Below are 24,152 nucleotides of genomic sequence, written 5' to 3' on the forward strand. Positions count from 1 at the left end.
TCTCAGAATATTAGAGCTGATGATACCCAGGAGATCATCTACTCACATCATCAATGCTTAGTGTGACAGGTGAAGCCACTGACCTTGTGCGAGTAACTTTAGGAAGGGTTGACTTTCATTCAGTCATTTATTCTTTCATCAAATATTTATTGAATATTTGCCATGAGTCCATCACGATGTGTACCTGATAGTGAAAACATGCTGCTATTTCACTGGTCCTGTTTGAGTTAACATTCAATGAATTTACCCTCTATTATATATTCTAACAGCTGGTTTCTCCAAGGACCCTGGGGGAATTGATACATAGGATCTTTGGCCAGTGCAAATAGGTTTTATATGCAAGGTCACCAATTTCTGAGCTGCTGGGCTAATTAGTTTAGCTCTACTTGGCTTTACATAATACATGTGTTGTAGAAAAGTTATTTGTAATTCAATTTTTGGCAAATGAAAAATTAATTTAAACCAGGAAGGGAACTTTTATTTAAAGAGACCCTGGAGCAGCCCTTTTATAACATGAAAAAATATTGTTGTTGTTGGAGGTGATTACCCCCTAACTATGGATTTTGTAAATCTGAACCCTTTGGGTTTTGTTATGGTGGGCACACACCCAGGCAGATAGCCCAGGAGTGGTCTGAACTGGGTCAGGAAGGACTCTTGGCTGGAAAGTAAATGCTCTGGAACCTTAGAACAGTGCAACCCAAGACATTGACATGTACTGGAGCTCATGATCACCAGCTGCATGGACAAACTGCATGCTGTCCTTCAGGTCCTGGACCCTGGATTGAGAAGACATGGAACACAATGAATGGGTATAAGGGATGAAGTTGGGAGCTCTGTTTGCCTCTCTATAGGTGGAGGTCGGGAAGAGATAGTATGAGGATCCTTTACTTACATTATAGCAAATTGAAAACTTATCCTTAAGGTCTGGGAATATTTGAAATTAGGTCCTTCTTGTATACATTGTAGTAAAGGAGAGGAAGAGCAATTGGAAAAATGGACAGGAGTTTAGGGGAGAAGAGGGTTATATAAGTTCTTGTCATGCAGTAAAATCTCATAGGTTTCGGTCTTGCTTCATTTGAACTTATGAATAATCTAAAAAAAGATGGGACTGTATTTGACTTCTCTTGTTAAGATTTTTTTCTATATAAATTAAATGTGCATAATGAGGTGAAAGAGAATGTTTTAAAAGTGATAAAAGCTATATTTCACAAATGGAAATAAGCTATTTTGATGCAGAAGCATTATTTTATGCAGGCAGCTCCCATATTAGTTTAAAATGATCTGTGTGTCTGGTTGATAAAGCCAAAGAAGCTTCCTTGCCTGGAAACTAAAGTGTCTCCTTGCTGTATTAGGGTGAAAAACAAACAGCAAAAACAACAACCAAAAACCCCTATGTATCTGTTTATAAATTCTGTAATAATATTGATGTAATTGGTCTCTATTAGTGAGATTTAATTAGCTTTCTGTGTGGAAGATAAAGCTGGAGCATTAATATGTGTTTAAACTAAGGCTAGAATCTACAAAACAATTGTATAATCTCTGAATAGAGCTTTTCTTTTCTAAAGGGTTATTTTTTTCTTCTACTTTCCAGTGAGGCTTGCAGTTAGTTACTTCAGCATCAGGCACCATGTCGACTTGTAGAGAGAAGCAAACACCTAATAAGAAGCCTTTTTATCTTCATTTAGTGAAACATTAAGAAAAGGAATAGATGAAATTGTCAGAGATAACTTTAAAATTTTTTTGGATGAGCTACTGTAGACCCCAACATTATGGGAACATTTCTCTTTCTCCTTTATTGAGTGTGCCAGGGCCCCACTTCTCATCCCTAGGCCAGTGGTCTTTATCCTGAGTTGTTGCCAAAAATGCCATGTGGGTCTCTTGAAAGAGTACATGTCTAGAGGTTGAGAGATTGAGTTCTGCCTAGCATGTTACTTTCCTCTAGATTGTTAGATTTGAACATGAAGGGGAAACCAAGCAGACAAAGGCACTAGAGTTGAGTATCTATGATCCCTGGTTCTGTTGGACTGAGCTGAGAGAACTGCTTGGCTTCTGGAGTCAATGTGTGTCGTGTCCCTAGTGGTGATACACAACAGAGACCTCAGCTGCAGCTCAGAGGGTATGGTGTGGGTGGTTCTCTCTCAGAGTCCTGTGAGTTACTTGGGTTAGGTAACAAGGGTACAATGGGCTGCCCTGGAGTTTTGTACATGTGAGGAAACTGGGTCCTTCCTTCCCACACATCTCACACCTGGTGGGTTTTGTCCTTTGCCTCCTGAGGCTACTTTTTCTCCAGGCATATCCTTCGTTCTTCCACTTTTTTGTGAGCCCTAGGTCTCTGCTTCCAGACCTTTGTAGGAACTCAGCTAGTCCCTAGAAAGGACTTTCCAACCAAGAAGTAAGACTTAGCCAGAGGATAAGCTGAAGAGACTGCATTGCCTTCCTAGGAGACTTGTGCCTTCCTACCTCCTGTCTATTGTAGACTGATGATGATAACATTGAGAGGGAGAAGGAAGGGTACAGAGGGGTATTGCCATGGCCTTTGTGCATTTTTATATTGTTTTTCTTTGTTTTTTGAGACAGTGTCTCTTTTGTGTAGTTTAGGCTGGCCTTGAACTCACTATGGAGCCCAGGCTGACCTCACAGTGCTCCTCCTGTCTCAGCCTCTGAGTGCTAGGATGACAGGCATGTGCCACCATGCCTAGCTGATGGCCTTTGTTTCTAGCTGTAAGACTATTGTGATTTACTTTTCTTTTTGTAAAATGAAGATGAATAGTCACTATGCTACCTAGAAGGAAGTCAAGAAGAATCATTTAGGGCATTGTAGTCCATCTTAATATTAATGGACAAATTCAATAGACATTGACTGAGTACTTAGTATGCCAGACACTGTGCTAGGCACCAGAGGCACATAAATCCTTTTCTAAAAGACCTCCCTCTTCGAGTTTCTTAACAGCAACAGGCCTATGGGTGCTGTGCTCAGTGCGTAGGGCTTTGTATGTGGCATGAGAGGTGACTTGAGTTGTTCTTTCATTGCATCCATGGTCAGCCCTGCAAGTTGGCAGGATGGGGACGTGTCCTTTCTGTTGAGGACCCACTCCTGCATTGGGCTGGGCTGCAGGCCCTGAACAAAGCAGGACTTTCTGGGTGACAGGGTTGAGAAGTTGGGGGTGGGACCCAAGGATTCAGGCAGCTGGCCTCTTTCACCCTGATCTTTTGTTTCATTTTCCCACAGGATCTTTTCGGAATGATGGTTTGAAAGCTTCTGATGTCCTTCCCATCCTAAAGGAAAAAGTGGCCTTCGTGTCTGGTGAGTTTCTGAAAACTTGGCTCTGAAATGGACCTAGAGAAGCTGTGCATGTACACACACATTCAGACACTCATTTCTTTGTGTATTAGAGAGAGAGGGAGAGAAGTGGGGTGGACTTTTTACTTGGAACAATTGCTTCTTTTTTGCAGAGGCAGATGAGCAGAGAAAGGAGGGTTCTGGTCCCAATTGTTCAGTGGAAGATACTCTGTCGTAGGTGGGCTCCAGAAGCCTTACACCCTCCCTGCCTCACCTTTCCTGCCCTGGCAGGAGCCTCTGGAGCCCTGAGAGAGAGGCTCCAGCTGGAAGAGGGTCTACCTAACATGTTCCCCAACGTTCTGCTTGAGTTCATCTCTGTGTGGATCCTAGATTTAAAAACTTCAGTTCCACCTTATCTCTCCTTCCTGACAAAGAGAGCTCAAGTGTTTGTATTTAGGTGTGTTTTTCTCATTTTTTTGAATACATACAAATATTTATTCCTGACCTGTCCCCCACCCATCTTGCATACTTAGACATTGTAACATCTAATTCAGGGGTCAGCAATCTACACCTGGGCCTGTTGGCCAGCCACCAGTTTTTGTAAATAAAGTTCTATTGGAACCAAGCTGCCTGTTTTTATTTAGCTGATGTGTTTGTTTCTCATTGACGCTGTAACAAAGTGCCACAAATGTGGTGGCTTCACTTCGGGCCTCCTGGATCAGAACTTCTGGTAGGGCCTGAGGCCAGGACTGGGTGATGGCAGTTGAGCAGCCAGGAATCTCTTTCAGAGAGGCACAACCAAATATGAGGCCATGTGCACTAAGCCTTTATTTCCTGGTGATTTTTGTGGTCAACGTGGAGGGAGGACAAGAGTCAGTGCTTTCTCCATATGGCAGGGGTTCACTTCACAGGCACTGCTGGTCTGGCTGCTGGGGAACAGCCAAACTGAGAGAAGGAGAGAAGGAACAAGGTTAGGGAGAAAGGGACACCAAACACCAGTTATCCCACCTCTACAGAGGGAAGATAAGTGATGATCAAGATAGACTGTAGGTGTGAGACGTGAAGCAGGCATGGGCTGGGTTTGTAGAATTCTTTGTCAGCTGCTAAGTGAATCGTGCAGTAACAGTAGTAATAGGAAGGCCATTTTATTATTGCCATTAAGACAACACTCACCAGGAAGCTGCCTTTCCCCATTAGGACCTAGGATCGGGTACTGGCGTATCTGGTTAGGTAGCAAGGCTCCTGCCACTGAAGATGAGATGTAGGCTGAACAGCCCCTTGGGAGGACCCTAAACTGTGATTTCAGTGCAGGCAGAGGCATGGGTAAGGCTTGGCTTTGGAGTGCTTGCTGAGCATGTGGGAGACCTTGTGGAGAAGTCCTGGGGGACACTGGGTAGTGTCAGGCAGTGGACTTCTGCTCCCCACAGAGGGCTTCCAGGACAGGCTGTAGCCATCCTCTGGTTTTATGGCCCTAAGTTAACCTTATATCTTTCTTATCCTCTAGGTATCGTGCTGATCTTCCCATATCACTCATACCTGGTAGTTCTTTCCCTGGCAGTGCTTTCCCCACATCTTCTGCTGGTTTGAGTCTCTCTTTCCCAAGTTAGTTCCCACTTTGCCTCCTCTAGGAGGCCTTCCTTAATTGCATAGCCTCTGATACCATCCTGTTCTGCATCACTTTGGGGCATATGAGGGGCGACATGGTACACTCTAACATGAGAACCCTTATTTGATTGTTCATGGCTTATTTTTTTTCCAAGATGTATTTAGCTGGAGCTCTGAGGCAGGGCCCAGCCAGCCCTAGGAAAGACCTTCCAAAGTGGTTGGGTCTGGTCTTCATGGAGCCCTAGAAGCAATGCGCCAGGAAAGTAGTAAGGGATGAGGTAGGTAGAAGTTCTCAAAGCCAGGACGGAGGGCTGGGGCTATGTAGTTCACTCCTGTGTGCCTGTGTGAACTGAGCAGCCTGGGGTAAGCCTTATTCATCTGTGCCTGAGGTGGCAGGACCTCTGGGCTTAGGAAACAGTGCCCTTCTGTGCCTGAGTGTGCCAGGGTGATAATGACTGGCTGCATCTAAAAAAATAAAACCAAAAAAGCCCTGTACATACTGAGCTTTCAAGAGACAAATCACAAAAATAAAATAAACCCCAAATTAAATGTAGTATAACAGCCACATTTCTTTTGGAGAAGAAAAGAGCAAAGTTAGGAATGTGGTAGTCAGAGAAACAGGCCATTAGTGTGCCAGTCCTCCACTGTCCATGCCCTGGCTTTGCCCAGGTGAAAGCAAATTGTGCCATGGCAGTGGACATCTGGAATAAGCCAGGACAGCCCAAGCGCTTCTGTGTGTGGTCACCTGGGCTGTGTGAGACAGAGGCTGTGGCTGTCCCTCAATGAGCCTCACTTGCTCCAACCCTGCCCCTGCCCATCCCACTCCATTATTCATAGCCCCCAGGCTCCCTAGCCTCCCTGGACTCCTTTGTGTTTTGATTCTCTCCTAGTCACTGCACCCATTGTCCTTTCTATCCACCTCCGCATGCAGAGGTTACTTCACCATTAGGATCTTTGTGCATATATGCGTGCTCCTTTTGACCGCCTCCTGATGAGTCCTCTCTGCTTTCTCGTCACCCACCGATATCGTGTTCCTTTGTTTCCAGGCAAATTTCATGGCCCTGGGGCACATTCTCCTGTACTTTGGTGTCTCAAAGTGTGTTCCATGAGATGATCCTCAAAAAAGAGAAAAGATTCTACTCTCAAATAAATTTGAGAAGTTCTGCATGTTAACATCACCCCTCCTCTGGACGCTTGTGACATCCTAAAACATGTTAACATTTTAAGGCTCTGGGAAGTGCTGCAGTAAAGAACTTTATCTCTGCTAATGAACAGCAAGTACTTGTCATACAAGTGAATGGCAGTATTCTCCCCCACTTCATGCCATTACTATCATTTTTCCAAAAATGGATAATTTTATTTACCACCCTCTGGAATCCACTTCCATCATGACCATTGCCTTTAGTAGAGGAGTTCCCATTCTTCATCTCTGCTTATCACAGGTGCCATAGGCAAAACACTCAACCTCTACCTTAAAGCCCATATCATGCCCAGCCCTACTGGGAAGCTCTCAATAACAGTTCTTGCTGCTCTCCTTGGTATCCCAGACCTACCCTGACCTTGACAGGTGATCTTCTCTCCCAGTTCACCTGAAGATCAGCATCTCTCAGGCAGGCTGAGCTCTTTCTTTCAGTGACTGATCCCTTTTTCTTCCCTTCTTGAGTTTTGCAGCCTACTTCAGAGAAAGGGGCAGCTCCACTCTCTGGGGACAGGACATTTCCCTTTGTACCTACTCTGAAGCCTTGCCCCATCTATTGTCTTCCTTTTCTAACACAATGATTCTCTTCTCCAAGCTCACTTCCCCTCTTCCTACTGACTTGCAAGATCTTTCTTGTTCTATAGAATACAGGGCTTGATCCTGCTGCCTCCTGTTTGACTCCTTAATCCATACTTACTGAAAGGAGGCAATTAGACTTCTCCAGGCTTCCTTTCCTCACTCCTCACTTCCTTCATCTGGAACCTTCCCCAGCCATGGTTCAGAAGTTCACATCTTCAAGATCTGTACTGGCTCAGGCTTTTCATGGACAGTGCCGATCAGCCCTATAAAGCCTCTAGTCAGTCATCCTTTGCCAGAACCTCGGCTCCTTGTGTTTCCATAACTCTACTTGTAAGAAGTCCATGGACAGCGTGGCAAAAAAACAAACAGTGAAAGTTACAACTGTTGGAGGCTCTATTGTTGGAGGCTTTTGGCAACCATTCTACTCAATTCTTCTGCTTCCTTTACCTCAAGTAGGGAGCAGTTGGGAGATGGGTGCCATTCCTGGGGCAAATATGGTCAGGAGTAGGGTTTCTGGAGTTCAGCTTGAGTACATCTGCACAAATCTTCCCTGCTGTGGTGGGGTGGGGGTGGGCCTGGTAGTGCTGAGAAGCCTTGATCTTATTTGATCCTTTTCTCCATATGAAACCACCTTGTTTCCTCCTCTGGGTATCTTGGATTGGTTGTTTGTCAGGCCTCCCTCTGTCTGTGTGGCTTCTGGCTCCATAATCAGGGAAATATCAAGCTCATAGTTGAGAAAGGCCTGGGACACTCTGCCTTTCTTGTAAGAGATCCTTCTCTTGAAGTCTGAGTTTTAGGCTTCTTTCCAGCACTGCTATGGCCATGCCGACCCCTCTCCCCCTTCCATTAGATCCCCTTGGGGTCCCACTCTGAGGATGTTGGTGGCTGCCTGACATTCATGGTGGGGTATCTGTGATCATGATGCAAACGTGTCCTTTGTGTAAATAGCTAGTGCCTCATAGGGACATAATCACTACATGTCAGCTTCATTCTTGTCTGACCCTCTTGACAAATTTTGTTCTGCTTCCTAATCATAGTGCCCACTAAGAAATGAATTTTTAAATCATATAACAAATAGTGAATATGTAGAAAGTTTGGAAAATAGAGGAAAGAAAAAGCAGCCATCTAGAATCTTGTCCTAAGGACAACAAAGATCATCATTTTGGTATACTCTTTCTAGCTTTTGTTCATGCATGTGTGCATGTGCACACACACACTATTTAGAAAACATTTGTAACTGTAATTTGTACATATCCATTTGCAGTGATTAAGACCTTGAGCATCCTTGTTCCTGATAAGATTCATGTGCTTCTCCAGCAGAAATGACAGGTGGCACCTCAAGCAGGCAGGCAGGGGTGTTGGAGACTCCTGGGCTGTGTAGGGAACTCTCATTGTCTTTTCCCTGAGTCTGAAAACCACCCTGCAGGGCTTTTCTGGATGGATGCTTTAACGCCTCCTCACCATGGTAGTCAGCTCATCTCAAGCACTCTTACCTCACAGAGGTCTGCAGAGAGAAGAGAACTGGAGGTTGAGTTTACAAAGGGCTTTCACCCAGCTTGTTTTCTCAATAAGTACAGTTCTCATCACCTCTCATCACCTCGCCACCTGCACCTCACGTGTGTAGAGAGCTTTATTTTTCAAACCCCTTCCCTATGTCCCATTTCACCACTCCTTCTAGCAACCCTGCAGTGCACTGGTATTAGTCAGCTTTTCATTTTTGGGACACAATACCTGACAGACACAACTTAAAAAAGAAAAGGTTTATTTTGGCTTATGGTTTCAGAAGTTTTAGTACATGGTTTATTGGTGCTAAGGCAGAAACATCATGGCAGAAGGGCACGGCAGTGGAAAGCTGCTCACCTCATGGCAGTCAGGAAGCAGAGAAAGAACAAGAGAGCCAGAGTGAGAGAAGGGGCTGAGGACCAGATACACCCTTCAAAGGCATGCCCCTAGTGACCTGCTTCCTGTGGTCAGCCTCCATCCTAATAGCATATTCAGCTATGGATTCATCAATGGGTTAGTCCATAGCCAGGGTTAGTGCTCCCATGGTCTCATCACCGTCCAAAAGCCCCACCTCTGAACACACAAGCCTTTCGGGGAACATTTATGTTTCAAGCCATAATAGTGTTCACTCCTATTTTCATTTGCCTTTTACAGATGAGGCACCAGAGATATCAAAAGACCTACCTAAAAATTTACATACATTACCCACATCTAGATCCCCACCTTGTCCTAAGCCCTGACTAGTTTTTCTAGGCACTGCTTTGCTGTTTGTTCTTCCAGCACTTAGTCAGAATTCATTTTCCTCTGGGCTAACTTTCCTGGATGTTTTTCTCAAACTTCCTCCTCTTGCTCTTTGCAGGGGGCCGTGATAAGCGAGGTGGACCCATCTTGACCTTCCCTGCTCGAAGCAATCATGACAGAATAAGACAGGATGACCTGCGGAAACTTGTGACGTATTTGGCCAGTGTGCCAAGGTAAGTTGAAGGGGAATGGACTGCAGGGGAGGGGAGCTGGGCTGATGCCAGTGAGTTAGAAAGAGCCTCTATCCCTGCCAGGGTTGTTCTTGCCCTAGGAGTGGACTTTACTTATTCCTGGAACCTTACCACCCATTGTTCTCCTCATTCCCACAATTCCCATTGTTCCCGCTAGGATTCATATGAACAGGTGTGGGAGCTGGCAGTGAGGACTATGGGCAGAGGTGAGGGTCCCAGGTGAATGGGAGAGAGTGTGGCCTGGGACAGAGGAACCAGAAGCTGCTATTTATCTTTGTGAAATGGCACTCTGGTTGATTCCACTCTGGCTGGCATAATGAATTTTTAGAAACTAGTTTGTGAACAGATTTACAGCCCTTGGAGTTTGGGGTAAATAATTCCACTTATGTCACTTGGCTAGAGATGTCCCTTGGCTCCATCTGGCCCATACGTTTTCAGGGGGCGTAATATTGCCCAGAAGGGCGTTGAAAATTGGTTCTTGGTAGTAGCAAAGGAATCTTAGTTTCGTATGTATTAAGGACAGATATACATGCAGTACAGATATGCAGTATGTCTGAGGTGTTCAAATTTCATTGGGTGGAGAGATTAGGGAGAAAAAATATCTAAAAGACTTCTTCAGGGTAGAGGGTGATCATGAAAAAAATATTGAGAAACACTGTCTAGGTGGTGGTAGCCACAGAGGTGGGTAATGGGGACATGCCAAAGACATGGTTTATGTCCTTTGAAAAGGAAGGGCAGAGGCATTTGATTAATTAAAGAGTCAGAGGATGAGAGCCAGGAGAGCCCTTGCGATCAACCTAGTTAAGTATGTGTTGTATCCTGTTAAGGGAACAGGCTGACACAGATATGAGCAGTTTGCGGGGTCAGTGGTAGAGCTTTCGTAGAATTGAGCCCTCCAGACTCTAGCCTTGGGGCTTTCTCCCCATCCTTCCTCAGCAACTGAGGACTCTATTCTCTATCTATTAGTGGGGCTGAAGTGAATTGAAGTGTTCGCTATGGCAAATATGAGGGGGTGCCTGGAGCTTTCAACACCTTCATCTTGCCTCTATGTATTTTATGGGAGAATTAGTAAATTATACAAATAAGCTATACATTTAACTCTGCAAGGAGACTTGGAGTAATTTTTGAATGTGCTGATTAAGTTCTTGGACCAGGTGTTCAGTGAAGCAAGTACTACATTACAGAGAGCTACAGGGAAGAAAAATGTAAAGGGGCTGGTGGTTGATAATGGGCAGGTGGTAAAGGGTATTTTAAGAGTGGCCATCAAATGCTTGGAAGGATGTTGACTGGAATGGCAAGCTCCAAGCAGAAGGCTGTGAATAAACAGATGCTGAAAATGTCTACTTTTTCCTTTTATCGTATCCACTGGGGACCAGAAAAAAAGATAAATAGTCTTAAACTTCAGTGAAAGGGACTTGGTTATAATCAAAGAACTTTTAAACTTTGAGTGCATGAGACAGTGAACTAAAGAAGAGAAATTTTTTTCAATAGGTCTTTGTAGAGAAGAAATATTCCTATCTGACTCAGAGGCAAGGAGATGGACTAAATAACCCATGACTGATCTAGGTAATTTGGCAATTTAGTCATCTAGGAGCTAAACAGTTTTAAAAGTAAAAGTAACTACTAACAGGCATGAAACCAGGCACTTTCTAAAGCAATTTAAAAGAGCTTTCATAGGGACCTTCAGTTCTTTTAGAGCCAGAAGAAATTGGGATCCAGGAGATGTGAAGGATACATTTTTCTTCTTTGCACGTTCATTACATACCTGCAGTTGATACAGGTTCATCTTTTCTTTAGAATAAACGGAGAAAGGGTTGGAAGAACAATTTTCTTTACTCTGATTTGTTAAACGAAGATTGGAACAAGACAGATCAGAAGCAATTTAAAAAGACATGATTTCTCCTGGCATGGAGGGGAACAAAACCCAAGACAGGCTGAGTGGAATGTCATGAAAATAAAGGAGAAACAATACAGTATCACTGAAGGAGCTTACTACATGCAGGCTCTCTGCTTCTCAGACAGCAGTTATAAGCATTGAATCCTGAGCATCTGAGAGCAGAGACAGTTCCTCATAGGCACTGGCAGTTGGGAAGCAAGAGTGCTGTTGTCAACTTTAGTAGGAATAATTGCTCTGGGATGCCTGTTGCCTCCCTACCAAGGGACTTGTATTCACAGGGAATGTGAGCAGTAGTTGGCTGAAGAGTCTACCAATTAGTCATGCATGTTGGTCACTGCCTAATTCTGATGCCCAGCAGTTCACACATGACAAATCATCGAAATAAAATCTGGGACAGAATTGTTCTAACAACAATGGGGCTTGGTAGGAAAATTGAAGAACTCACTGGATCAGATAGAACTTGCCACTCTTCTGCCCAGCCATTGGTTTGAGAGAGAAGGAGAACTATGAAAATGTACAGATAGAGTAGATGATTCTGATAAGAAATGATTTATTCTAGGTGATGGTCCATCATGCTAAAAGGGTAGGCTTCTGTTTGGTAATGGAGTATTTACCAGTATAGTCAAGTCTGTAGTTGACATTTCATTTATTCATGTACTTATTTATTATTTATTTAACAAATATTTAGACCTTTATATAGCAGGTAGATTGAGGATTCATAGTAAGCAGGAAGAGATATTTGAGGAAGTTATGGAAAACATGGATTATTTCCCTACACAGTGCCAAAGCAGTTAACACTGAAGGGCAACACAGGATTTAACTGTACTGGTAGCATGGGAGGTAAGCTAGCCAGCAGAAGACAAACTAGTAAGGGTAAGGGAGTGATGGAAGAGGACTTCAGAATCTAATAAACCAGCTTGTGTGTTGGCCACTTGAGGCACCATTCTGGAAGAGATGATTAATATGATTGTAATTGATGAATAAGAAGTAGTTCTACTGTCCAGTGTGCAGGGTAGGTCACATCTGCACTAATGCATTGAACTCTGCAATATTCAACTTGCCACCCCATAGACCAATTAGAGTGCTGTCAGAGGAGAAGCATGTTAAGGAAGCCACAAGCCATGTCTCTGCAGTTGAAAAAATGAGGGCTGTTTGCTGGCAGGCATGCAGATGGAAAAGAAAGTGATTTCTGACTGTGGCTGTCAGGAGAGCTAGCCCACAGTGTGGATTATTGGGAGTTGACCATATGCTTGAAATAGAAATTTCTGAGTACTATATCTAAGAAAGAAATCCTGAGTTATTTTTCTTATGTTGAATTCCTCTTTTTCATCATCACTGTTATCCTGCTTTGTCACAGTCATCTTTCTGCTCTCCTAAGGGAACCTGTTGATGTATCTGCCACTTAACACTGCTCTTAGCAGTGCTGCTGAGGTGCTGAATATTCTCTAAGAAATGCAGGCGTCATATCGGTGAGGAAAGATGACAAGAAATTAGGAGAGGTTATTCTGTAATGCCAGTCAAACCAAGGTGCCTTTATTTGCCACTTACTATTTGATAACATTTGCTCTTGTTCTGCTGATTCCACCAAAAGATAAATTGGACTTACAGCCAGAACTATCTTTGTACTGCATCACCAAAAAATAGGAATAAGCAGAGAGAGCCAGAAAGACAGTTAAAAGGCGAAAAGGTAAAAACTGTGAGTCTTTCTCCCACTATTTTCAGCATGAGAGAGCCTGAGCCATCCAAACTGTCATCATCAGATGTGTTTTGTTGTTAGGGCTTTTGAGATGTGCTGTTGGTACCCTGCCCTTTGTTCTGAGGCCATCAATTAAAAAAAGATGCAGGGAGTAAGCAAGGTGATAGAAGGGCCAGAAAATAGAACTAATAAGAACAGTGAGGTCGCATTGTTACAATTACATTTACCTAAAACTTACACGTTTTAAAATCTATTTTATATTTCCTTTCTTGCCTATGTATAGAGGGTTTATAATTTCTATTACAGTTTCTACATTTTACACACATTTCTCAGCAGTATCAGTTAAGTGTCGCTATTGTAAACTGTATATTACACCAACATGGAGGAGCAAATAGTGTTCTGCTACACTGGTGAGGAATGTAAAATCACAATAACTGCCATTGTTAGTTATCACTGTTCTTAGGATTATACCAAGCTTTGCCGAAAAGGATGGACAGGCATCTTAATATAAACTGAAGATATTGAGCTTCTGTTCGCAGCTCTACTACTTTGTAGTCAGGAATCATGTGGACACTCAAACTGGGTGGTTTAAGAAGAATAACTGAGGGACAGTTTATAAAGATGTAGGCAGGTATAGGAAAACCAGCAAGCTTGAAACAGCAGAGGGTAGACACAAGTCCTTCTAAGCCTGAAGGGACAGAGTAAGTATTGGATCCTCTGAACATGGAGAGAGAAGGGATTACTATGTTAGAGGCACTGGCCAGGGGCTGTGGGATTTGGTGGTGGTGGTGGGGGGTGCTACCAACCTATGGTGACTTTCTACTGGGGCAGGGGAATCGATATCCTGACCTCACTTTTCTCCCATTTTTTGATCTTCTCTCATTGTTTGTCATTGGCTTAGTGTACCTAGAAGCCAGATGACAGGGGTGTACACTGATGTGAACTTTGTGGGTCAGTCTCCTAGGTACTTGGGAGGAGAAAATGGAGAATAAATTCAGAAGTGAAAATGGAAAATACATGACCCAGGGTGAGACCTTGGGCATTATTATTAAACATTTCAGAGTCCAATATTCTATTAGTTTAGGAAAAGAATGTTATCTTACAAGAATGTTGTGAAAAAATCACCTAGTAATTTCTCTATTATACCCAGGTGCACAGTAATTGTAACTCTGTCTCCTAAAGAAACATAATAATAGTAATACTAACAATAATATATATATATATGCATACACAGTAATATTTGCTATATAGTAAGGAAGAGATGTACATGAAAGTTATAAAGCATGATAATAAGATGAGTATTTGGGATCTGCCCCCCGCCCCTATCAAGAGAGGCAAAGTATCTCTTATTCTTTATGCAATCTGGGCCTTCTTCCTCCAACCAAACTACCCCTCCAGAAATAAAAAAAAAACTATCTGGAGTTTTATGTTTATCTTTCTCTAGTCTTTAATATAATTAACCATATGTTTTTGTAAATAATATATTGTTTAATTTTGCTTGGTTTTTGGTGGGGGGGCACCGAGGATTGAACTCAGGTCCCTACGCTTGTGAGGCAGGCAGCAGAATCACTGACCGAAATCCTCAGCCCTAGTTTTGCTTGTTTTTAAGCTTTGTAAAAATGATATTGTACCATATGTAGTTTTCTATGACTAGCTTTTTTGAGCTAATGTGATAGACAACAATATGGGTGAATCTTCAAACTTAATTTTCAGTGAAAAAGAAGCTTAACTTTTGACTCTGAGGTCTCATAACCAAATTATTAATAGAAGATTAATGTGGTACTAAAGTGTCTCTTGAGAAGTTTCCCTTAGTTAACTCAAATGAGGAAAATTGATCATGATTACTTTTCCCAGTACTTTAAATGGATGTAATTGATATTGATATCAAAGAACAAGTTAAATTCTTTTCCACTTATTAATGATTGCTATTAAGTAAGATAAGGATGTCAAGTCTTTGAACAGTGCCAGACCACACTGTAGATTCAATCAAGGTTGAATCTCCTTTCATGGTCTCGGTGAGTCTGGCATGTGTGTGAATGTAGGTACTGACCTGAAATTGTGCTGAGATGTAGGCTTGATTCCAGCACTATGGCCTTGCAGCATGTGGGACATATGCCCTAGTGTTAACTGGGATGAGGAGGCTTCAAAGGAAGGTCTCTGAGCAGAGGTTGGAAGCGTTAAGAGAGTTTTGCTAAAAGTACAGGTGTAGGAGCAGTCCACGCAGAAGAAAGAGTTCAAGGAAAGAATATGAGGCAGGGGAGATCAGAGAATTTTCAAGTTAAGTTCCAGAAACCAAATATGCCAGTAGCCTGAAGTATTTTGGGAGAGTAGCACAGGAATGTGCAGGAAGACATAGAAGAATTCTGTGGAGCCAGTTAAGAAGTTTTATTCATAGGCAGTAAAGAGCAGCCAAAGAGCTTTTCAGTAGGAGAACAACAATATACCTCTGTTTTAGAAGATTTACTCTGGAAGCTATTTGGAAGATGAAGTGGAAGAGAAGGCTAGGAAATGAGGACAGTTGCAGTAATGTAGGTTAAAGTTAATAATAATGACTAGCATTTACTGATCATTTACTAGATCAGTAGGCATGTTTGGAAGTATTTTAGAGCATTATCTCAATTCTCACAGAACTTTGAGATGGTATTATTGTTCCCATTTTACTTATGGGGAAACTGAGGCTCAGGGTTGTTAAGTAATTTGCCTATGGGCAGAGAGCCAGTATAATGTGGAGCTACATAGATAGTACAGCATGAGAGCCTGAGCTTTTATCTGCTGAAGAGGTGAGGAGGCCAGAGTGATAGAAGAGGTAGTGGTGACATAGTATAGGGGACCAATTTGTGGAGAGTGAGAGGTGGACTCTAAAGGATGGGCTGAGGCTAGATTGGAACAGAAAGGGAAAGGAAGACAGCGGTAAGGAGGTAGGGAAAACAGATGTAACAATGGTGAGCAGGGACCACCTGTGCTTCAAACCTACTTTCCCAATGGTTCTCTTTGGAACCTAAATGTGGAGATAGCTTCAGGTGGGAAATCAGGTGGCCATCACCTCAATCCTGGGCTGCTGCTGGGCAGCTGTGTGACTACAGAAGTTGGGGACATTGGAGAGGATGGGGTGAAGGTAGATGATTTAGAGTTTCAGCTTTAGACAAGCAAACTCTGCTTGTTTATGCTCATCTGTGGATGACAACCAATGTGATTTACCAGATTACACCAACAGATGTAGGAGCAAACACAAAAGTAGTTAATACCATATGGATTATATAAATAGATAAACAGAATACTATCACTGGAAGAGACCCTGAATGTAAAACCTGGATTAGTGAAATGGGCTCTATTGGTTATCCTCTTCATTTTTCTTGGGTCTGAGATGTTTTCTTCATGCAGCTGCTGCCTATCTTGTTTGCACCTTGGTGTCAGAAGCATAATTCTGGAATCAATGCTCAGCTAATATACATTTTGACGTTGGTTCCCTTCCATGGCCATCCTACTGCTGTAGGATTTGGCAAGTCTGCCTGGTCCTGATGTGTCTGGGGGGCTAGAAGGACTCATGGAAATACAGTGGAAAAAAAGAGGTTGTGGGGAGGAGACAGAAGAGCCAGGCCAGGCATGATGCTTCAGGTACAGACAGACAAGCATTTGTGATTCCCTGGAGAATGATAACCTGAGCAGTCAGAGGCAGAAACTGTTTAGTCATGAAGTAACTATCAGAAGCAGCCCTGGTTATTCCAGTGACCAGTAAATGCTTTTAGGAGATAAATCAAGGCCCCGTCACTGAATCAAAGGATCCTGGTAAGAAGTGGTATTATTTCTCTTCCACATGTCTTCCATGTTATTCCATGGAAGGGACTTTGGACACTGCCATTGACCTGGTGGAGTGGAACTGTGGCCTAGCAGAGAAGAATAGTGGGCTTGAGGAAAAACATTGACATCTGGAAATAAATAATACAGGAGCTTCCAGTCCAAGAAGAGCAGACTCTAGAGCCCTTCCTTCTGAAGTATGCATGTTGATTACCAAATATCTTCATCTGGAAAATAGGCATAAAGATATTACCAACCACAGTGGTGGTGAGGATTACATGGGATGGCACATATGAAGTACCTTGTCTAGTACCTAGCACACAGGAAGGACTGATGACAAGTGGCAGTTTCTGCCTTGCTTTGCTTGAAGTAGAGACCATGTTTTGTCATTCATTCTTCAGTGTCCCTATCACTGTTGTATCAAAGTTAGGGTTAGAGTTATGCTTAAGTTTAGGGTTAGAGCTAGTTGTAACTGTAGAAAAGCTGTAGAGTCAGTAACATTTAGTAAGCTTTTAATAAATACTATATGAATAAATATATATGCCTAATACTCTTGGCTGATTTTTTGAAATGTTTAGAAAAACATTTCTGTCTTGTAGAAAATAAGTATAAAAAGATATAATTTTTGGAAAACATTTATAACTCTACCAACTAGAGAGAATAAGAGTTAATATATTGACATGTTTCCTTCTTGTCTCTCTTAGAGCTTTTAGAAACACAATTGAATCATATCATTTATGCAATTTCATTTCTTGCTTCTTTCCAGAATATTTTCATAACATTAAAAGTTTGTATCTTGTGGTGCATCATATTTTAATTAATTTTCTCATCAGACATCTAAGTCATTTCCAAAATTTCATTGTAATAAATAACCCTCAATAAACTTTTTTGTGTATAAAAACCTTTGTCTACATTTCAGTGGTTTGGCATAGATTTGTGAGATTTATGGACAGTATTTTTGAGGCTGGTGAAACAAATTGCCAAATTACTTTTCCACTTGTCCAGTTTATACTCCTAGTATGACTTGTTTCAGACTTCCAATTCTTTACACTTCCCTAGATTTAAGTTTATTAGCTCATCATTGCCCAGGAACAATTGTGCAAACATTGTATTATCAAGAAAATCTAATTTAGGGCCATATATTATGTACTTAAATTTGATCCTGCTGTGTAAAGACTAAAGGAATTGATCACAGGGCCTGCCCTTGGGATCTCCCAGGCTAGGATTCTTTTACTCCTCAACGGATAGAGCCCTTATCACATATGAGTGTTCAAAGCTGCTGTGGCATTTCTAAAGGGCTTGACTGAGTTACCCTTGGTGAAACTTTAGTTTTCCCTCTGGATGTGTTTCAGCTCCTTGCCGGTTGTGCATTCAGTCCTTGGCTTGGCTCAAAGTGGCTGTCAACTTCTTCTGTACCAAGATGAACTGGAATCCTTATCTGCCTTCCACCAGGAAAGTTAGGCCTCCTTGGAGTTTGTCTCTGAGTAGCAATGTCAAATGAGCTGCTCGAGCTTAGGGGTAGCCATTTAATTTCTCTTTTAGGCTGCCAGAGACTATAGCTCACCAAGAGAAGGCTGATTAGGAAGCTGAAGTGTCTGGTGTCACCTTGATTAGGTAAACCTCATTATGTCAGGTGAAATAAGATCCAATGCATTCAGGTAAGTTCATGCTGAGTAATCGGGATGATTTAAACTTAGCTGGAATTCATTTGGGTGGAATGTTGGAAATAAGGGAGTTATTTGAATGTAAGTGCCAAAAGACAGCCTAGCTCTGGGGGAAGAGGAATATTTTTTACTTGGTGGGTTTCAGATTTAGGGCAGGTTTTCCCTCCTCCAATAAATAATTATTTTCAGCATCTTTTGCATTTCTTTCTTCACCTGTCATTGGATAGGTTTTATTATGCACCCTTCACCAGTGTTTGGAGTTGTGTGTTTTCAGGCATATATTAGCTACTTCACATTGACTTCATGTTATGACAGTTCTGCAGAGACTGTATGGATTATATATACTTCTGGCAATTTAGGTATGCTGCCCCCACATGGTAGAGTACCTCTGTTCAGCTGCCTAAAATGACAGATGAGTTATGTGTTCCAAATAATATATGTCCTCTTCTCATTAAATTTTTCCTTTTCTGGCCTTTACATTTAAAATGTTAGTGAAACACTGAAAATGAAGTAACACCAACCAATAATTATTATTCCTCAACAACAAATATGTTATAAACTTTCTGAGAGAACTGTAGTAAGTTTTAAATAATGTTTGTGAAAATAGTCTGGGCATGGAATAATTGCTAGTTGAAACTGGGAATTTTGAAACAGTACATACTATGTTGGGCGGGATGCCTAAGTAATGTGGTATGTATAGTGGTACCTTGGTTCACAAACACTTTTGTTTCCAAACAATCTTTTTTGCAAGCAGAAGTGTTTGGCAAAATTTTGTTTTTGTTTGCAAACTCTGCATCAGGTGACAAACACGACCGCGCCATCTTTCCCACACAAACACGAACGTGGCCATCTTTTCCAAAATCATAGAACAAATTAAATTTATGAGCTGAGGTACATATATGAAAATTCTTAGCTTTCTTTAATAAAATCAAATCATTTTAGAAATTAAAGCAAAAACAACCTATAACCCCCACCTTAGTTAGTCTTCTTTCTTAGGCAGATTTAAAGTCACAGTGCCCCAAGCATAAATGACCCTCGAAACTCCCACTACTTCTCACTATGTTCATCAGTCATATTGAAGATAAAAGTCTTAATTTGTCTTCTCAAATCTTTTCAAACTTTTTTTTTCTCTGAACATGGAAGATGAGAACATAAGAAAAATTTCACTACCAGGGCTTTCTTTTGCTGAGAGCTAAGTGGTGGATGCTCCCCAGTAGCAGACCTGTCTGTACCAGTTTGCCACTGTCCTTTACTGAAAGGAAGTGTATCCCTCTCATCTTCTCTCCCCATCTCTTCTCTTCTGGATCTGCTTCAGATGAAAAGATTGCTTAAACATCCAACATTACCTAAGCAGAACAAAATACCTTGAACAAAATTTGAAAAAGACTTTTGAGTCTAGAAAACTCATATTACAGTGGGGAGGACCTGGTCTCCATGGGATTAGATTTCCACAGGACTTTGTCTCTGATAGGGAGTAAACCTCTTGAGAGTACGAAGTGTGGCTCTTGTTCCTGCCTCCATGTTTATAGAGCACCACTCTGCACCGTGGGAATTCAGTTAGACTGGGAGCTCCCCAATAGGCAAGGCAGGGCCTCACCCTCAGACTTCTGGTGGTCAATGCCAGAGAATCTCTTTCAGCTGTGAAGTTACCCCGTGGTTCCTTTGGGATGGTCTCTTTCCTATGCAAGGGGCTGTACCCAGAAGCTCCATGACAGGGAGACACCAAAGCCCTCTGCTGGGATGAAGGATGCAGGCCACAGGAGGGAGCAGGAATGGGCTGTCTCACAGGAAGTGTGTCCTGTTTCTAAACTGAGCCAACATGACAGCAGCTCTCCCAGAACCGAGACGGAACACTCTGTCAGCCACAGTGACTCAGCAAGAACAAATGTGTTTCCGGAAAATTTACTGACATAATCAAAGAGTGTGTCCTGATGGCCCAGTCCTTCTTTTCTTCTCTGAGCCTGCTCCTCTCCCCTCCCACTTGTTCTAGGTCACTTGAGGACTAGCCTTGGTTTTGAGAGCTGCTGAGAAACTCTGGCCTTGGTGCATTTTTCTCCCTCTCAACTCTGACTGTTCTGACCCCAGATAGAATTTTATCTGTTCCCATCACCAGTCATTCACCTGCAGGTTTTGGCCTGGTACCTGAGGTAAGGTCTGAACCTGGTGCTGCAGCACCCTGCACCCTTGTGTCCTGCTCAGGGGAGAAGAGACTGTCCTTAATCTCTAGATTGCACGCTATTTTCCTCTGCAGGAAATTCAGGCTTCCAACCCCCTGGCTGAAGAAAAATTCCCTGCTGTGGACTCAGAGGAAGGCAAGGCCTTTCCTTGCCTCACTCAGCTCTGACTGTGATGGAGTACTTCATTAGAGTGACAGCAAATTGGTCCAGGTTTAATTCTGTAGGCACACAATACACTAGTTTAGTTCTCACATACACCAGCCCAAAGGGGATAGTCAAATCCCCTTAGCTTTTTCAGGCAGCCCCGATCTTGCAGACTAATGAGGGGAATGTCATTTCTTGGTCCTCAGGAAGGCTTGTGGTCTGGTTGAGTTTCTAGGATCCCCAGAAAAGATAAAAAACTAAATATTTCCAAGGCAGCAGTCAAATAAACATACTAGTTAAAGAGAATTAATCAGAAATACTTTATTGGAGGTAAAACCTGACCTGGATGGCAAAGGAAGTACGGTAGATGAATTAGAATCCTGGAGCTTAAATCAGAAGAGGTTATAGAGGTCCTCAAGTCAGCCCCTTTACTTTAAAAGGGTGGAGTCCTGTCCAGAGGATTTTGGTGGGATGCCCAGGGCCACCCAGCTGGCTAGTGGTGCTGCTGGGGCCACAGTGCCAATCTTAAGCTCTCTGCAACCCCAACATGGCCAGAGCCTGTGAGCCAGCCAGGACCCCAAGCAGCATACATAGGAGTCAAGGCTTCCCCAGTGTCAAGAGCTGAGAGATTCTTCCAAGCACACATGAGCTTTCAGACCCACTGAGCTAGCTGTTTCTGGGAGCAGCCTATTTTATTCTGAGTTTGAGCAAAACCCCAGAGCCCTTTGCTACAGTTGAGTGGGCCAAAAATAGTTCAGGTTCTTATGCACAACAAGGAAAGAATTGCTAAGCGTACACTTCGTAGTATGTAGTAAGTAGCTACATTTATTGACGATCATAGGATGGTAGCAGGGACAGGACGAAGGGTAAAAGGGACTCACGGGTGGAAGGAAAAAAAAAGACTCAATAATTCAGGCTTCTGGTATTTATAGGGTCAGACACCACTGATCCAAAGTGCCTCCCACTGTCTTTCTCTCAGATGTCAGCAATCTGCAGGACTTCCTAAGCTTAAACCTGGATAATCATTAGGATGGTGTTTAGTTTATGGTTGAATGGAGAGAAGGGAAGTGGCTCACATAACTTCCCCATTTTAGGATTATGGAACCATGGATAATCATTAGGGTGGTGTGGCATTTACAGTTGAAGGGAAGGGAGTGACTCAGCTCCTTTGTTTCTAACTGTACTACTTTGATGCTGACCCTTCCTATTCCATTTCAAGTTCTAAACATGTGCACCCCTCCTCAGGTCCTTGTTCCCTCTGCCCATTTTCCATGACCTCTCTTATTCTCCCAGGTTCCCACTAGGGCCTGAGCTATCACAGGGCTTTTCCTCCATGTCAGCCACAGGGATCTCATCAGTTCTCTTTGCCAGAGCAGCCTAGGCTGGGTGTCAGAGGAAAGGTAGGGAAGGTAGGGTGGCTACAAGGCAAGAACCACTTGCCCTGCACTGGTTTGTAAAGCACAGTCAGTGGGCATGGCCTGGAGGGTGACTTTGCTGGCCCTGTAGCATGGTCTATGTAGGTGGGGATGTTTGTGCATGTGACAGTACATCCTACTGGCAAAGAGTGTGGAGCTTTCAATAAAATGTGGACTAGTTAAAGAGAAAGAGGAGGAAGGGAAGAGAGGAGGTATATAGGGCCTCCTGCTCCCTGGGGGAAATGTGGTTTCTTGAGGAAGATTCCACCTGCCTACCAGGAAGGCAGAGCCCAGCTGTAGAGGGGAGATCCAATGAGAAGGTGAGAGAGGTAAAGGAGGAGAAAGAGGCATGGCACAGGGAATGTGGCTGTGCCCAGGAAAGTTTCCCTCTGACCTCTGATTGGTAGGGGCAGCACCCCAGCCAGGTGCATGGATGGCACAGTCACAGCCCTCCTGGGTCCCATCAGCTCCCTTCTCTTCCTTCTCCCCATGTTTGAAAAGCACCCGTGTCTTGTCTTTGTAGTGTAAGCTCTGTTTACCCTGTGACTCACAGATACATGAGCAGTGATCATAATGACACTTTTTAAGGTTAAAAATGAATTGTTAACACCCATCCTGCCTATGAGGGGAAGGACAGGATGGAGAAAACCAGATGAGAGAGGCCTTGGGGTTTTCTAATGAGGGCTAAGTAGAGAGCTGTGTGGAGAGGCTGTGAGTTTTCATTTCCAGTTCATTCTTTCTGCTGCTTTGCTTCATATTTTGAGTAGCCCAGAAGGAAGGGATGAACAGCTCTGAGAAGGGGGTGGGAAATGGGAGTGGAGGCTGCTGTCCTGGGTGGATATGTCAGTTTTCATCCCACCCCCTACCATCTTCTCCTACTGGCTAGCTGCCCTGGATTTCTAGGACCAAGGTTCTAGTCTTCCTAGAGTTTCCAGTGTGTCCTCTCTGGCCTATGGGTAGCTTCTTCCCATGCCACGCCCCATGCCACCTGGCTCAGCACATGGATCTCTTCCTTTGGTGAATGAAAGTTGTTTTAGAGAATGTGAGGGTGTCAGATGACCTTGCTGATTGACAAACCCTCTGAGGGCTTGACATTTTCTCCCCATACTGTTGTCACCATGCTATTTCTGGATCTCTTTTGGACCTCCCTTCCTCTGTTGCATGTTCTTTTGACTACCTGTAGGATGGCAAATCTGTTCTTTCTGAGCAGACTTTGTTTTTAAAAGAATTCTTGTTTAAAGGCAGCATTGGAGATGGTATGTGGATGCAAATTTCCTTCTGTATGATTTTAGGCCTCTGGACACCACTTTATGCTTACACTTGAGAACTTTGTGTAAGTTGGGGGTCTGGATCATTGCTATTTATTACTTTATTATACCCTATCCAGGGAAAAAAAGAGAAATGGCCACATCTCTGCTCCTGGCATTTTGTTTAACAGGCTCATCTGGATGAAATTAACAGACTTTAAAGAGGTGGAAAACACCAACCTTCCTCATTTGCTTCCACAGAGGGCAAGATGGATTTGCTTTGGCAAATTTGAGAGTCAGAACTGGCAAGGGTTGTTTCCTAAAGCTAGGAACCAATATCATCAAAGCCTTACCTTTTAACAGTACTTATCAATGGCCATGTGTTAGAATCATCAGGGGAAACTTTTAAAAATATTGAATCCAACTTCAGACCAATTAATCAGAATCTTCCTACTTTGCAGAGGAAGATTTAGGGTAACACATCATCTTGTACTGTCGTATGTCCCCTCTGGCCCTGATATCACAAGTCAAAGGTGCAAAGGCAAAAGATGGATTATTGGAGGGCTGGGGATATAGCTTAGTGGTGCCGTACCTGCCTGGCAAGCTCAAGGCCCTGAGTTAGGTATCAAAAAAAAAAAAGATGGATTATTAAATAGGTAGAAAAGACACCAACTCTTTAGAATAAGAATGATCTGGGAGAAAGGATAGAATTTCTTTCAGTAAAACAAAACAAAAAAGACAAAACAAAAGCAAAAACCAAACTTCTGGGTGAGTTAGGTAAGTCTTGAAAGGACTTTATAGCAGCTGACTTATATCACAACAGAACACCAGCTGATAATGGACAGTCACCTTGACCCAATGGAAAAAAGTACTCGGCAAGCAAAAAGAGCCTCCCACCTCTCCCCTGCTGTTTGGACATCCAGCCTTGCAGGGGACTTCCCAAGGCAAACATTCATTCAG

The 24,152-nt window shown here is 42.9% G+C and overlaps 1 protein-coding gene across 26 annotated transcripts in view; it reads left to right on the forward strand.

Moving 5' to 3' along the window:
- Positions 1-24,152, forward strand: part of Kalrn (kalirin RhoGEF kinase) — a 698,268-nt gene that overhangs the window by 214,236 nt on the left and 459,880 nt on the right. For all 26 annotated transcript variants that reach the window (XM_021259403.2, XM_021259427.2, XM_021259411.2 and 23 more), the window contains exons 2-3: positions 3,230-3,304; positions 9,025-9,139. In XM_021259403.2, the coding sequence (XP_021115062.1) occupies positions 3,230-3,304; positions 9,025-9,139 (190 nt within the window). The remainder of the gene's footprint in view (positions 1-3,229; positions 3,305-9,024; positions 9,140-24,152) is intronic.

This window comes from Heterocephalus glaber, unplaced genomic scaffold (assembly GCF_053883595.1).
Source record: "Heterocephalus glaber isolate CG9 unplaced genomic scaffold, H.glaber_assembly_v1.0 deba00000122, whole genome shotgun sequence".
NCBI lineage: Eukaryota > Metazoa > Chordata > Mammalia > Rodentia > Bathyergidae > Heterocephalus > Heterocephalus glaber.